At 31.2% G+C, this 17,310-nt stretch overlaps 1 protein-coding gene across 2 annotated transcripts in view; it reads left to right on the top strand.

Annotated features, from left to right (window-relative positions):
- The first annotated feature begins 897 nt into the window (after positions 1-897).
- The window catches only part of LOC126970075 (uncharacterized), a 106,191-nt gene continuing 89,778 nt past the window's right edge, over positions 898-17,310 (top strand). For both annotated transcript variants that reach the window (XM_050815744.1, XM_050815746.1), the window contains exon 1: positions 898-1,116. In XM_050815744.1, coding sequence (XP_050671701.1) covers positions 1,014-1,116 — 103 coding nt within the window. In that variant the 5' untranslated portion in view covers positions 898-1,013. The remainder of the gene's footprint in view (positions 1,117-17,310) is intronic.

Below are 17,310 nucleotides of genomic sequence, written 5' to 3'. Positions count from 1 at the left end.
TTGTTTTTCGAATAAAATAAAATTAAATATTTAACAGTAGAGATATTTTAGATACAGTTGAAATAAATTGGGTAATATTATAAATATATCTTAGTTGCAATGAGGTGTTCTTATGTTACAGTTAAAATTTAACGGTTATATAGAGATTTTTTAAATATTTTTTAAGAATGTTGTAAAAATACAGAATATGTCATAATTTAATAATATATATTTTCTTAAATTAAGATAACAGTATTTTAATGTATGATGTAAATAAAAAATACCCTTTTTGATGTATTTTTTTAAACTAGACAAATGTGCATAATAAGACTATTCCGAATAGTGGTAATGATATTAATTCTATTTGATGAACTTTTATTTATGAGGAACACTCTATATTTTGTAAAAGACATTTTTGAATAAATTGACGAGAAACTCAAAAATATGGAATATGTATAATCTTTTTAAATATTTTTATCAAGTAACAAATTAAACGCCTCTAATCTAAATGAAATTGAAAGAGGTTCTATTGAAAACACAATATATCAACATTATTTGTTACATAAGTTGAGCGAGGAAAAACATTTATTCTGTGATCTATCTAAAGTAGGCAAATTTTTCCAACTTTATTTTCAATGCGGCGGTATTTGTCAAAATATTTATCTTTTTCTCAGAGCTTGGTTTCATTTATTTTATCGGTGATTTTTAAACTTTTCCAGATTATAAAAATATGATGCCATATTTATACTTCTTATTTAATGGTTATTGTCTCTGTTGGTAAGTTCGTTGTACTAAATATGTATTGCTTCGTCACACGCAAAAAAATCAAGTAAAATGTTGACAGCACCTGCGTAGAAGGTGAGAGAGGCACAGCCGCTGCGTGCGCGGCGACCCGTCTCAGTACACAGTCTACCACCGCCTACTTACCACCTGCCACTTACCATTACTGCTTACTACGACCGGGAGATGGCGCTGTGCTAAGCCAAGTGTCGATTTGTTCAGTGATTTTTGAATAGCATGAAAGTGACAGTGCAATGCTTCAGCCCAGGGTGTTAATAAGTGCAATGGGGTCGAGAAACTGTGTTAAATGGGGTGCTATTTTAGTACTTTTTTGTGCAACTTTAACGAGATGTCAAGGTAAGGCTTTTACATTTTTACGCATAAAACTTTAAGATAGCTACTTAAAAATTGACACAAAATAAAAGTGTTGTTGGTAAATTAAAAAAAAAATAATTAAAAATACCTAAACAAAACATAAGTATAAAATAAAATGTGATGTGTATGCAGAGCTTTTATAAATTTTCTTCTAAGTCAAACGATATGAAGAGTTGATTTTTAAGTATGTTTTAGTGTTTTTATTAAATAAATTTGCATTCTCAATATTGGAAATAAGCGCAAAACTATTTTGAAGTCATTTGTTAACAAACGATAGTTGAAAAGCTCTGCATACAAACGACATCAACGCGCGCCTGTTCTAGGAGCTTTTAGTGTTCAGTCATATTATTAAGATTAAAGCATAAAAGCGCTTATAAAACGAACTCATAAATATTATATTGAATTTTACATATTTATGATAAATCGCAATATAACTTGGGTCGTTTACTTTTCCTTTAAAAGTCAAGGTTTCTGATAAATTAAGTTTTAAATAATATTCTTGTTTGAATGTATCATATAAATTTGTGGTGAAAGCAAGATAAAATTTACTTGTTTCCAGAACATTCGAAATCCGGTATAATTTCTTGGCTGCCATGACACAGATTTGCCATTTTGGTATAGACTTTATTTGACGTCACTAAGGCGCGAGTATTTTTAAGTTTATTTTTGATAAATTTGTATATTATGTCGAACTATTTATTCTTATTTCGTGGAATTTCCTTTAATTCTAATTACGCAACGAATCACTTAACATTTACGTTAAATTAATGATAAGTAATAAATGATTCACTGAATTCATTTCACAATGATTCATGATTAGCTAATGACATTAATTTTAAAATGATAATTGTGTAATGAAGCCTTCAAAATGACAGGGACTGATGCTCGCATAATATTAGCTATTGTTGAAGTCATATGTTGTAAATCTAACATACCTGGTGTTAGAATATTAGGTATTGTTTAATGAAAGCTCGAGTAACTTAGCAGTAGATTATACTTATTTATACTGTTACTTTTTAAGTTAAAATGTCAGCATTGGGAAGCTTAATAGCTAAAACCAAAATGTATAATAAATACATAACTTTTAGCTTAAATAGAACCTCCAATTGGCCGGAAAGATTAACACTTCAATTTTAAGATACAATTTGATACAATCTTTAGTTTTTGATTTGATTTACCATCCGTTCGAATTAATCCGGACATGTCCGGACTTTAGACTCTAGTCTTGACGTTGTCCGGCACTATAACTTGTCCGGATTTTATTTTTAATTAGATGGAATGTAGTAACAAAGCTACATATAAACTTAAATCTATTAAGTCCTTTATCTTTACGACAAACAAAAGCAACTAAACAGTCCGGACTTTTATCGATATGTCAGGCGTTTTGTCAGGACTTTTTGCAAATTACTGTATGGTAACCCTAATTCAACAGTATTAATTAAAAAATAAATTTTTAATCTTAACTATTTATCTTGGATCGTTTTACCATTGTTTTTTGTGACGTGGTAATTATAGGCGCCTTACAATCCATGTAAATTTGGTGAACAAATATGACTTTAAATGGAAAATTTAACCTTCCTTAAAAGCAGGCAACGCTCCTGTGATTCTTCTGGTTTTGCAAGAGAATGTGGGTGGCAGTTATTATTTAAATTATTTATTTGGCTGTACAATATTGTATATTTTTATTGAAAATAGCGCAAAAAAAGAATGCTGGGAGTTTCTTGCGCCGCTTTTTCTCTCTCAGAGCGCCATTTGTTTCCGAAGCGGAAGTAGTATCTAGTAGTATAAGAAATGACATCAAAAAGAATTCTAAAGGAATCAATTTTGAGAAAATAAATGCCTTTTATGCCTTGTAACACCACACTCGTTTGTCCTCCTTTTCCATAAAAAAAAATTAATAATAACTTCTGTAGTTATAATTGTAACTTAACTTAACTATTAATATCGTAACAGGCATCGCTTTCAACATTTATTAACACGGTCAAATCCTTAAGCTCGCAAGCACTACCTACGTGGTAGTCTATTATAAGTATTGCATTTGTATGAGAGTGGCAATAAGATTATGTTTCCTTGTGAATGCCGTTGCCTTATCTTGTTTTAAGCTTTCTGAAAAAAAAAAACAACATTGTTGCAAGTTATTAATATAGTTAGAGATCTATATATTTGGAAATCTAATTTATAGGCAGAAGTAGCCATGTCTTATTAAAAGGAAAATGAAACAAAAAATTATTTATACTTACTACGGAACTCATTATGTGCATGTTCGAATCGTACTTGCAAGTCTAGTTTTGTTTGTCAAGGGACAAAAATCACAAATAATAATTGCATATTAATATTAAATCAAATCAAATCAAATCTTAATCAATTCATATAAGTCAAGGAACACTTATGAATGTTAAAAGTTTTCTGTTCTTTTTACATTTACCACCACTTCGGAAAAGGCTGAGCTATAATGAGAAGAAGTGTCCCTCTTTTTAATCAACATCTATAGCTTCATCGTATTGCAAATGTAATAATAAATATACTATAAGCAATATAACATATTGATCCTAGAAACAAACAATTAAGCCAGTTGCACACTATATATTACGACGCAATATTCTTAGTCGGAATCCGGAATTTTGTAACATTATCTTTTGTCGCTGAATTTAATATCTTTGAGGCATCGGTGTAGTGTAAGACATAATTCAAAAGGTTGAATGTACCAAACTGTTTGCGTAACGTTCGGTGAGCGGTCATGTTGCTAAATGTCAAAGGCTGTGTTCAACTCGCCACAACCTTATGTAAACACTTCAAACTATTTCGATTACTTGTCAAAATGTTATATCTATACATATACTAGTCTATAAGCCGGTAAACGTTGTTTTGGCGTATAAATTAACTACCCCACGCTCATTGTATGAATTGCCATATGAATGAAATGTCATTGATTGAATTATTTGTTTTAAGAATATATAGGTATTTCTAAGTAAAAAAAAGGGCTTTGGATAAGTAATCATTATAAATTATATAATAAAACCGATCGGAATAATACTTATACCAATAATTATTATTCCGTTCGGTTCAGTAGTTTTCGCAGTATTGCTTATACTGAATATGAACCGAACCGTACCGAACCGTATAGGAAAAAAAACCTCTCTCCATTTGCTAGAATAATAAATTGTAATATAATATAATAAATATACAATAAAATAATAACAGCCTATTTCGATACCATCGAAAGTCTGGTAGTCCGTCTAGTTTGGTATTTAAAGTCTAAACTCGTTTGTAATTAAAATGAAAATGTATTGAAAGAGACTTATCACATTCGGCTATCTACCGCTTGGAGAGTACACAGTTTTATATTCAAAATAGTTTTAACTTTTTACGCTGCGGCCACATTTTCGCAATAAGGCGGATATTTGCGATGTCGCCTAACTAGACAACCAATTCTTCATATCACTTAGATATAAAAGTTAAACAATTTTTTAAATTTTTAAAGTGATAACCCTCACTTCTAGGATTAATACACAAAAAAAAATTGAAAACAAAATTTTATGAACGATGCGGGACTTGAACCCACGACCTCTGGCGTTCCGTGCCAGTGCTCTGCCCACTGAGCTAACCGTTCTAGTGACGCATTGTCATAAAATCTTGTATGCTTTGTTCAACTCACAGGTTGTTGCTTCATCTACAGAATATACTTTAAAGTTGATAACCTGCTCAACCCCAATATTATTTGCATATTAGGAAATTGACTTGAGATGTCGCTCTTGCATATCTAAACAATTCGTTAGATATATTTTTAAAGTGATAACCCTCACTTCTAGGATTAATACGCAAATAAAAGTTTATGTTTATTTATTGTACGTTCGTCAAATATGAATAGTTATCTCATAAGTGGTATAAGTAAAATTTGACTAATAACGCTTTGAATACTATTTTTCAAGCTCTATAAACTTTCTGTTGATAGGAATCTCGCTCATATATCTACAGTGATTTAATTACGTCACAGCTTAGACATGCAATTATTTTTTTATGTAAGCTATTATGTGTACGATTATTAATGCATATTATATAGATATATAAGATATTATAAAATAGCAATCCTTGTAGGTCAAAACTAAAAAAAACTAGTGCTAGTACATCAGATTGAAAAATATTTTCGTGCTAATATCGTCGTCAAATATTTGTATGAAAAACGGTATCAAACTAAAGAGTTTAATAAAGATTTATGAATACAAATAAAAAGTATTTTTTGCATACAAATATTAAATCTAATCATATCAAAATCACTTTATACATGTTGGTCAAGGAAATGTGAAACACCTGTAAATATGACAAGTTATCTTTTCTTTTTATATATACCACCACTTAGTAAAAGGTTGAGTTGTTGAATGTGAAGAAGTGGCAAGAAACTCATTGCCACTCTTCTGAATCAACATTTGAATTTCATAGATTTACGAATAATTTCTATAATAATATATGTAAGTCCTGCAACAAAAATACTCAAACGTTAAATATTCAATGCCTTACACGAGTAAGTCTAAAAAAAGTAAATGTAAATTAGGAAGTAAAAACATAAGAGTTATTGAGAACAATAGGTGCATCAATCCACATACACCGTAAATAAATAAAATTATTTTGCGAGTATATATTAGAGATAAAAAAAATATAATAACTTTAATATTTAAAACATGACGCAGAGTTTTAGTAACAGGATCTATCTCATCGTCTCTATAATTAGCTTGCATAAACAAAGCACAGCTTGTATAAATAGCCCTTTTTATTTTTAGGTATACATACAATTGTATTATATTATGTATATATTCGTCTATATATATATATAAACTTACAGATACAATCTATTTCGAAATTGTTCTCCATATCGCAACACTAAATTAAAGTATGTCAAATTATTATTACGATCAATATTGTCTATACTTAACATTTAACGGACTTTCGTCATAATGCTAATTAACAAGGAGTATAGGGTTGTCAACAGTAATCTTGTTTGGAATTTATATATTTCTTTATACAACATGGAAAATACTTAAGTGAAATGTAACATTAAATAAGTATAAGCCACTCTATTTTATTTGAATAAGTTTAGATATACTGTAGTTGTATTTATGAGCCAATTACAGAAACTACTGTACGACGTTTATGATTAACTGGTATTTTCAGTACACCAAATAAATATGAATTTACTTTAGGGACGTGGATATTATAGCTACTTGGTTCTATGCTCGTTGAGTAGAAAATTTCGGACATTGATTGATGAATAAAATGCCTTTTAATCTTTTTCTCGCCTTCAACGATGGACGTTATTTTTACAGTAATTATGGTCTCAGTGAAATGTCAAATTTAAATATAGTTTCTTGAACGTGGTCACTATAATACTGAAAATTAACTTCATTGGTAATTATATCGTGATAGCAATAATGTCCTGTCACTAAACTGGTCGGATTGGTTCAGTTATAACAGCTGAAACTTATTGTTTCCTGGTATTTAGACACATTAAAGAAATCTTAATCTTCAAATAAATGGAGAGGCGTTTTTTCTTTCTGTTATTCTGCGAAAACTACTAAACCGATCGGAATAATACGTATTCCATGCAGAGTGTTTCGGAGAAGGTTTGGTATATGATATGTTGGTGATTATTGATCCAGAATCTATATTTTTCTTTTGACATTTCATTACATATGACAATTTTTACAACGAGCGGGCTTGGGGTACTTAATTTAAATGCCAAAACGTATTTTGTTATTCAATATGCGTATTATGATAAATTATATCATATCTCTAATAAAGGTTTAGATAATGTATGAAAGTGCGTCAGTTATTATAATTATTCTATACTTTATAGTAATATAATATTTATATACTTTTTTTAAAGCTAATTCATAAAATCAGTCAATCAGTGCTACTGGTTGTATTGAGGCGAAGAAATCAATCATTTATTCAATCAGGACCACAGTATCTCGCAAACCTGTAGTGATGTGGGTCACCTGGGCACGCCTTAGTGATGTGCGGATGTCGATTGATGCTACTTTTTATCGACACTGCTCTAGTGACCGAGTGTTTTTGTTTTGAGTCATTAATGTTTAATCCTAAACGGAATATGTCAATATGCTTCAAGTTACTTGTGTTAATATGAAAACTTTGTGAAGCTATTTTATATTTATCTTCGATCTGACAATTAATCATAACATATTGATTGATTCTTGAAATTAACGTCTTGCGGTTAACTACCACGTGTGCTAAGAACCGCATTAATTGGGTACAAGTAAAGTTTGAATAAGGTTGCAGTTACTGCATAAGCGGAAGCGATTACGATTTATTTGCTAATGCTGGAATATATATATGTTTACAATTAAAAATAAATATAATATTATGGGTTGTAGAAATATAGATTTCCTAAGTAATATAAGAAATAGCAATAAAGATTTAAAAAAAAACTATCAATGTTTCGAAAAGCAAGATGGCGCCCAAATTAAAATAATCAATAAACATTGTAAATAAAAGCATTCTGAAGAATGACCGTAAGACAAATACCACGAGGGACGTCACGGGCTTACTTTGAGAGTCCCTGTAATTGTTGTAAAATATTTTTTGGTGGATAACGCATAAATGTTATAGAAATACATATGTTATATTATATAACGATAATATTATTAAAAAAATAAATACTTTCATGACTTTATTATCCACAACTGTCAGCCTCTTAACACGGATGTTTTCACTTCAAACACGAAAAGTCAAACTTAAATGATTCACAACATTATGTCCTGGATAACCATGTAAGTAAAATAATTACCATCCATAAATCGCTTACCCATATTTATCGCTTAAGCGGCACTCTGTGGACACACCTTGCACTTTCACAATTTTCAAAGGTCAAGCGAGTTGTGTGCGTAGCTTGCGTGTGTTTGTGTGTTTATGAATGTGTGATAATGATTCATCTTTAGCTTTCTAATATTTCGATATTTTATTATATTTTAACAGGTGAATAAATCATTTGAATGCTTTTATTTTTGTGTGAAAATCTCTTTAGGCACTGGGTACTTTTGAATGGCGAAAAAGCTCTGGGTTCGCGCCACTCCATACAGATTCAAGTATATATGTGACATAGAGACTGCTCTAACTGAAACTGTGTTAACTGTAAAACATTTTTTGTGTAAAAAAATTGCCAAACATCGCTTACATTACATTGGTACCTAAACCTCTTTGCTGTCACGCATTTGACATTTGACAGGAATTTGAAAGTTGAATCAAAATTGTTCGATATTTAATATATATATATCTTAGTTACCGTAGTTCTACAACATATATTCTTACATGTGTATAAGATATACATTGGTATGACATATTGTACATTTTATAATTACCACATTAGTTTATATCTATATTTTGAAAAAACAAGTTAATAAAAATAACTAGTCTTTTCAAAGAATATAATTATTATATTATATTCTGCAAACCTTGCTTTCATCCTTGTTAATTTAGTATGTTTTATAACATAAGTTACATTTTGTTTTACTGGTAGGAAATATTTAATAACAAAAACACCTTTGATAGCTTTTTATTGAAGTAGGCGTTACTTTGCAGAAATCCATAATTATACAAATGATTTGAGTTTGAGTGCCAGATATTGCCGAGACATCACATCCTGAGGATGCCTCGTGTAGAGGCAAAACACGTGTCCAATTGTTTAAAGACAAATATTGGCGGAATTAACACTAAAGAAAACTCAAATCATTTGTTTGATAGCTTTGTTATAAAATATGTAGTATTTATACTAACATTTAGACAGCACTATAAATACACATTAGTACATTTTATATACTTAGTACAAAGCTGAGCTTAAGCAAAAATGGGCTTTATAAATTACAAGATGATTTTGAATGTATTTTTTTTTGTTTAACTCACGTTTTGCGAGAAATATATTTACAGATAGTATTAACTAACTAAATCAACATCATAATACAAAATTTGGTCCAAATCATTAATACACAAATAAAATTTGAAAAACAAAATACATTTCGTTCATAAAACATTTTGTTTTTCAAATTTTATTTGTGTATTAATCCTAGAAGTGAAGGTTATCACTTTAAAAACATAACATATTGTTTAGATTTACAAGAGCGACATCTCAGGTCAATTTCCTAATATGCAAATGTTGGGGTTGAGCAGGTTATCACCTGTAAAGTGGATCATGTAGATGAAGCCACAACCTGAGAGTTGAACAAATACACAGAATTTTATAACGAGGCGGTACTTGAACGGTTAGCTCAGTTAGTTAGAGCACCGGCGCGGAACGCCGGAGGTCGTGGGTTCGCATCCCGCATCGTTCATAAAATTTTGTTTTTCAAATTTTATTTGTGTATTAATCCTAGAAGTGAAGGTTAAAATATTGTCCAAATCATTAAAATCATTCACTAGATAAATTGAAATAAATTTATATATCTAATATGTACATTCATAATAGCTAGTTTTATAGTTACAATATTACATATTAACTTTGAAAGTAGATCAATCTCGGTCAATCAATTTTAATTGACACTAAATATAAGGCTGTGTTACACGATACTCTAGTTATGTGATCTGGTAGTTACAGAACTGATTATTTATTATAACTGTCATTTGAATAGGAATGTGCAAATCATACATAAATATACGAATAATATTCAAGAGTCGTTTGTGATGCTATAAGAATATCAGTTACATTGCAACTTTCTGTTTGTTTTTGGCTAATCTTCGAAACGGCATGATCATTTTTGATGAGGCTTTCAGTGGCAGATTGAGCAAAGTATTATAATAACAGTAAAACCCGCTTAAGACGATTTCACAGGAACCGAACCAACATCTCGTCTTAAGCGAGAAAGCGTATAAACGGGATAGGGAAATAAAACGTACTACATAATATTATGTTTTAATATCGTATATGTAGGTTATTTTAAATACGTAATTTAACTAAGGCTTCTTTAGTCACTAGCAGTTGATAATGGCTGAACGATTGACAAGATCGGAGTTGACTCCTCTTCGTCTTTATCATTGTCACTCAGGGCTCCCCTTTGTGTGCAACTCACATTCTCAATAGAATCTTCAATTCATTGAAATTCGTAGGGTGCCACATTGTCATCAATGGAAGAATATCCAGGAAAACCCTGCAAAGCTGCAGTGTCAGGGGTTCTTGTTCTTCTGTATACATTAAATTATTGTGTGTATATTATTATTAACATTATGTATATCACAGATTTTAGAAAATTTATCGCTAATTTATAAATATAAAGTTATAAAAATATACTGATAGACCACAGTTAAAATTAATTTTTCTAAAAAAAAATATCCAAATAATTCTTTAGGATCTAGGTGACAGCTTCGTTCCACATAACCTTAAAAGATTTAACTAATATATTAAAATACATAGTAAAATTCGATCTCTAATTAACCGGAACTTTGATGTGACCTTAATGAAAAGCTGGTTATAAAGAAATTAATTCCGACATTGAAAGGCAAGCAGGAAGTCTATAAAAAATTTTTCAGAGATTGCCGCCGAGGTTGAATATCAACGAAAGATATATTGAATGGTTGCGTGACAACACCTAGTTAAGTCGTTAATTGTTTTACATTAACACATTAATTATTAAACACGTCTGTATTTAATAATTTCTTAATACTTAATTATCGTATTTTCTTTGATTAACGCGAGTGTTACACATTTAAATAAACGCGTGTAATTGTAACTGTCACATTAGAACTTGCGCATAAGTTACATTTTTATTATTATTTTGGTTAACCCGTTTACGTTTTCAGGGGGACGTGATCTGGAAAGTTCACGAAACGTCAGGTTAACTAAAATAATAGATGATAAAAATGTAACTTTTACGCAAAATCTAATGTAAAAAACATAGTTACAAGTACACGCGTATTAATCCTTTAAAAAGTGTTTTATTTAAACACTATTTAATCACTTTAATTTTTAGGGTACCATATCTTAAGAAACTTGGTTTTTGTATAAGCATAACAGATTTTCTATACTATAAGCATTATATGGATTTTAAAAAATAAGATTTATACGTCTGAGTGTGATCGCTGTGATAATATCGAAACAAATTGAGGTTGACTGTTAACATCTAATGAGCAATGCATACACAATTATATATATATAGACATGCAGATTCAAGATCAATTGACAGATGTCATGAAATTAGGTTCTAAAAAATCTTATAGATTCTTAGATCTGTCGTCAAGAAATAGAAGCGAAACTAGGACCCTTTTGGGGTGTACTTTTAGGCCAAGCTAATAAAAAGCGTATAAAACCACAAATATAATTAAATTTATGGCAATAAAAAAAATAAGTAATGAATGAAACATGATTCCGTATTCAATTTAACTAAACAATTAACATAAAAATAAAGGTCATTTTCGATCGTTCAACCTTTAAATAGACCAATAATTTACAAGGAATTTATTTCCTTTGATTTAATATCCAATTTTCATACTTGACAACCTTTGTTGTGAAGTGAATGGCATTATTTAATTATACTGGGGCTTGTAGTTCATTGATAATAATTGATTATATAAATTTTTGTACATTGTTTAATTTTACTTTACAAGTTAAGCCAGTATTCTAATCTTTATTTTTGTATTACATCATTTTAAATAACTATACTGCGTTTTATTAGGTGATGCTGAATTAATGATGCATAAAAAAGAGGATAAATGGCAAAAGCACGCGCGTCGTGTGACTAGAAAGTGTCCTAATTGGGAGTCATTTTGACAAGAAGTTCTTAACATTTGTTTAGACCAAGCTTAAAGTTTACAGATATTAGCTTTCTTCTTTATTCTTATTATTTTAATCGAGCCATCCTTTTCACAAATCAGTGTGCTTAGTGTGCTACGTGGAACACTTTTTTCAGTTGTTTTATAAATAGTATATAGTACAGCTAATTAATATTACATTGTAATTGAGTCCTAGCATGTCTTACAGTCTGTCAATCTGTCTATCTGACATAAAACTTGATCAAAATACTAGATACAGTAAACTGTTTCTAATATACATTACACTCCTGTGATTCCTCTGGTGTTGCAGTAAAATGTAGGAGACAGTGATCACTTAACATGGGGTTTCTTGAATGATATAAACTACTGCATTAACTGCTACACTTATGCTTCGAACAAATTTACAAGATTAATGGTAAGGCCTCAAATCGGCTAGAGAATACAGTTATAGCATTTAGTTTTCTCTACATAAACTATAACGATTTATCTTGTATTAAATAAAGTTTAACAATCTAAATTATTGCAACCTTCTTGAAAAAGGTGTTCAATTTTTTGCATCAACATGTATTCAATTAAATTTTTCGTAATAAAACCGTTACATTCAAGTATAAGCAATAGGTTTCAAAAGATAAGCCATTTGAGTAGTTATATAGTGTAAGTATTTATGTAATAGAATGGGCAACAACCGAGAATAGATGCTGTAATGTTATCAGGTAACATGATAATAATAGTACTGATGTTAATTATGTAAGCGGGTGAGTTTGACGAAACTAATATGTAGCTCCATAAAGATTTATATTCTAGTCCATTTATTGCCGCCATATTTGATTACGATGATCGACCTAAAATGATTTAAAATCTTAGAATACCGAACAAACCAGAAACCGTAGAAGGTAATGACGTTCTATATATAAAGACAAATCATCTCGTATAAAAGCAAAGTCGAAATATGGAACATGTCACAATTAATGACACCGTAAATAGCTTCGTCTACTATATCTATACATTGCCGCATTTACTCCACTTATTTATAGGCATAAGTATTTATGCATGAATGCAAAACATTCTTGAATTTAGAATCCGATTCGAACAGTGATAGCTGACACAGGATTAAGGAGAGAAGTGTGCTTACATTGTCTTTAAGCTCACTTTTACCGTTATGAGACTGCAAATGTTATCAAAGAATATATAATAGTACAAGTAATGATATGTCCTTATATGTCTGTAGAACGTCATTGGTCAAAGGGCTCAATATTAGCAATGGCCGACCCGCATACTGTTTACAATTACAAGATGCAGTTGGGAGTTTTTAAATAATTACGCCGCTGTTTGTCGTTCTCACTTGTAAAAATGCTAACAGGCATGCGAAGAAATCGAATGGGATTTTATCCGCAGTAGCACATTTTCAATTTATTTTATTAAAATATTGAATTTTTTTTATATGCCCTAAAAGTAGTAATGTATGGAGTGTTGATGGCACTGAGCGGGGGATGAGGCGCGGGTTACTTTTGGACAGAATACGTTGCATAGAAATGTAACTGAACACTCCTTTAGGTCTCTTTCCGGTTTGTTCTGGAGGTATTCTGAATTTAAAATGCAGATTTTTCACGTCATCTGTCAAACAATCGTGAATCTGCATTTCAATATGTAAATATTAATTTCCAAATCCGAATGGTATATGTAGTGGCCAGTATTCTTGATTGAACTCAAAATTCCGAACGGCATCGTAAATGCGCTCGTCACTTTTAGACGTAAGATCAATGACGTTCTACATACATATAAGGACATTATATTGCGTGCACATCACTTCACGACAGAAAAAGACGCTACTGCTAGGCCGCACTACGGTTAAGCCGAAGCGGATTTTAAGAAACCTCTAGTCTACGGCTAGTTAACGAGCTGTTTTGTTGAAAATTTTCGATGACGTATTTTTTTTCTAATTCTTAGTATTGCTCTTTTGAATTCCATCTTCAAACTGTGAAAATCGTGCGTGGTTTCGCGGTTTATAATCGTGGTGTGTGCATCTCGAGCGGTTTCGCGGTAAAAGCGGTTAGCCGCTCTCAGGAAAAACCGTAGAGCGGCCTAAAGCCAGTAATCTGTGCAGACAAGCCTCCGACTGACAAATGTTAATTATCTTTCGAATCGAAGTAGACACAGAGCACGGGTCAAACGTGACCAGAGAAATTGTAGCCGGACAAATTCGTCACACGTTCCTCTGACTGGAGAAAGTTTTCTCCTTGATATGCTGATCGTCATCTTGATATCGGAATAACGCGCGCCATTAAATTTACGATTTTATCCAAACGTTGAGTGGCTTATTGAGTGTTGATTCCACTGAGATTCGTTATATTTGTTCACTATATTATTTTATATTATATGTATTACTTGTGAAATACATTGCGTTTTTAATAAAAAAATATAAAAAAGATACGTTGTGTTTTAATAAGATGACCAATTTCATTTATTTATTTAAAATCATATGCAAAATCATATTAATACACATGCAAATATTTTTAATATCGATATGATCACTATAAGATGTTGTTAGGTTAGCTAATGTAAAGAAGGATTCTTAACTAGGGACTGAATAAATTGACCGACTTGCTATTACATGGATGGATGGATGCAGGGATGAGGAAGAACTGAGTTGCGAGACTTGGTTTTTTCTACAAATTATATTTTTGATAGCATTTCAATTGTTTTTGTAGATGATCCACCTTTTTTATTTCCGGTACCTTCTACATCTTGAATAACAACAACAGGATGTTCGTAAAGCCTGTCTTATGAGCTTTTCTTATTTTTGTAGGTAATCTTCCTCGTTTTCTTTTCCGGTACTACTTCTTGAGCTTTAACTACAGCTTTTCTCAAAGCCCACTTCCTATCTGTATGTGATTTTCTCGGAGGTTTTAATGTTACATTTTTTGTCAAATCTGGACGCTAAATGCTTCTTCATCTATTGTATTCACTAATTTAGAATTCCTCTGTTTAAATACTTGTAAAGACGACATTAATTAGATGTAAGCCGCCTGGACTTGTGACTCTCGAAAGTGCCACTTAGGCTTGCAACCCAAACACCAAAGCCTATATAAGTTTGTAATCTCATATTAATATATATGGAGTTAACAATGTTATCTATGTTATCTAATGAAAGTCAAGTGACAATTGATACAGTCGTTTGGCACAATAGAAGGAATAAACAGACAGACCTTAAGAAAAGTCTGGTTTAATTCAGCGCTATTTTATTATTTTTCAACCAGAAACTTTTTTAGAATAGGTTATGAGATACATATAATTTTTAACCTGCCGTTTCTGTACAAACATATTTTTCAATGGCACAATTTGATGATGTTATTTTAGTTTATGTACTTCCTTTTACGAGTTAGTAGTTTTTTTATATTATTAGTATTACATTTAGTATGATTATATATTATTATTACTTTTAACCCGTTTGCCGACAAGTGGGGCTTAGGCTACCTGTAATTCCTAGCTAACAAACATTTTTCACGATATTTCCGTGTGTCACTAGAACCTGAAATATGGGAACTATATTGTTTAAGGCACGCGGAACCTTTCGTAGGCCTACCCATAGCTACTTAAAAGAAATACTTTTTAATATATGACAATAAAAAGAACCGAAATCTAATAGTTTACCTGACACTAAAAAGTAAAAAAAAATAAAAAAACCGACTTCAAAAACTCAAAAGTTTATTATAACTTAATAGAGATTTAATTTAATACACTTCTTATGCAAATCTTATAGCTTTAATATTAAACGCCACATATTCAGATGGTGGGGATGATATCCTCATCTGTGGCATCTCTCTCAAAAGTGGACTGCCGCGGCAGGAATCAGGTCAAACAGCTCTTCGGAACACTCCCCGTAGTAAGTAAATGCGTTAGAATACGCACAATGAAGCGACGCGACGTCTCTACGCAACGCCAAGTGATCCAGTCGTTCACAGAGTACTTCGAGCATTCGAGCTGCTCTGCGTTGCACGCGGTCAAATGGTTCGAGCTGATACTGGGGTGCGCCAGAGCAGAGATGACAGCAAAACTCCATATGTGGCTGGACCAGTGTCAAAATTGGTCGTTCATTATCGGACTGGCAGGTCATCTATTCGCTAGTATACTGTAAGTCTATGGTTTGTGCATTGATCGGAAGTGATTGTACACAAGATGAGTTGCGCCACTCTAATTGTCCATCAGTTACATAAGAGATTGCTATTGCGTGCAAGCGCAGTCGGGCGCAGCGCTAAGGCAACCGTGGGAAGTATGCAAGTGTATCACTTTGTAATTGTCTTAATTATTGTGTTATATGTGTCAATGTATTCTGTTCTAGAATACCGTTTATTGCTAATTAAACGTATGCGGCCTTACAAATAAACTTGGTATAAAGTTATACCTGAGAATAAACCAATAATATGTAAAATGTTGACTATATCACTGTCAATACAATGATAATTCTGAACTTTTCAGAATGTCAAGCAGCCGTGCAAATAAACGCGGGAAACGTTATACGTCCGAATACACCAATCGTTAGCAAAATGTGTATTTGTAAACATTTTGCTGCTGAAAATTTTGCATATTCTTTGTTTATTCTCAGGTATAACTTTATACCAAGTTTATTTGTAAGACCGATTATATTTTAAAAAAAAAGCCCGCTGAATTTCTTGCGCCCATTCTTCTCAGGTCTGAGGCAGTCTCTTTTGAATGGGTGGTTTTTGACGTTCAATAAGTGATTTTAAATCCTATTTTGAATAAAAATATTTGAATTTGAATTTGATGGAGTTTAGCTTCAGAGGACGCTATAGTATATTAAACGAAAATCGATATTTTATAAAACTTAAAACAAAAATGTAGTTCTGTCAAGTACATATTTTGAACAATAAAATCATTTTTTTTTTTTCAAAAAACTAGATAATATGTACGAGATATTGAAGCAGGATTTTGGAATTTTTAGTATTGTAAATTTAGGTTTTGAATACAATTTACAGTATTGTATAGTGAATTTAATTTTTTTGGATACTATATTCTATATTTAATTTTTATATTCCTCAATCTGACAGAATTCAAGTTTGATTATCATTCTTCAATCGTTGTTTAATCATATCGTCTTAACTATGTATAGATTTGAAAATAGTTTCGAATGAGCTACGAAATATATACAGTGAAACACTGAAGCAATAATGTAGAGCGTTGTTTCGTCTTCTAAATAAAAATATTCAAGCAATAATTTTGAAAGTATTTTAATTACCATTTCAGAATCCGCCCGTAATTATAACTTTGACGTATTGCCTCATTCAAGAAGTTATTACTGTTCGTATTTCATGACCAAATATGCAAGGTCTGTAACCTGTTTGTGTACAAATTTTACAACGCATTACCGATTAATTGTCGATCTTGAAATCC

The sequence above is a fragment of the Leptidea sinapis genome, chromosome 20 (genome assembly GCF_905404315.1).
Source record: "Leptidea sinapis chromosome 20, ilLepSina1.1, whole genome shotgun sequence".
Lineage (NCBI taxonomy): Eukaryota > Metazoa > Arthropoda > Insecta > Lepidoptera > Pieridae > Leptidea > Leptidea sinapis.
This window is presented reverse-complemented; position numbering and strand designations above follow the sequence as displayed.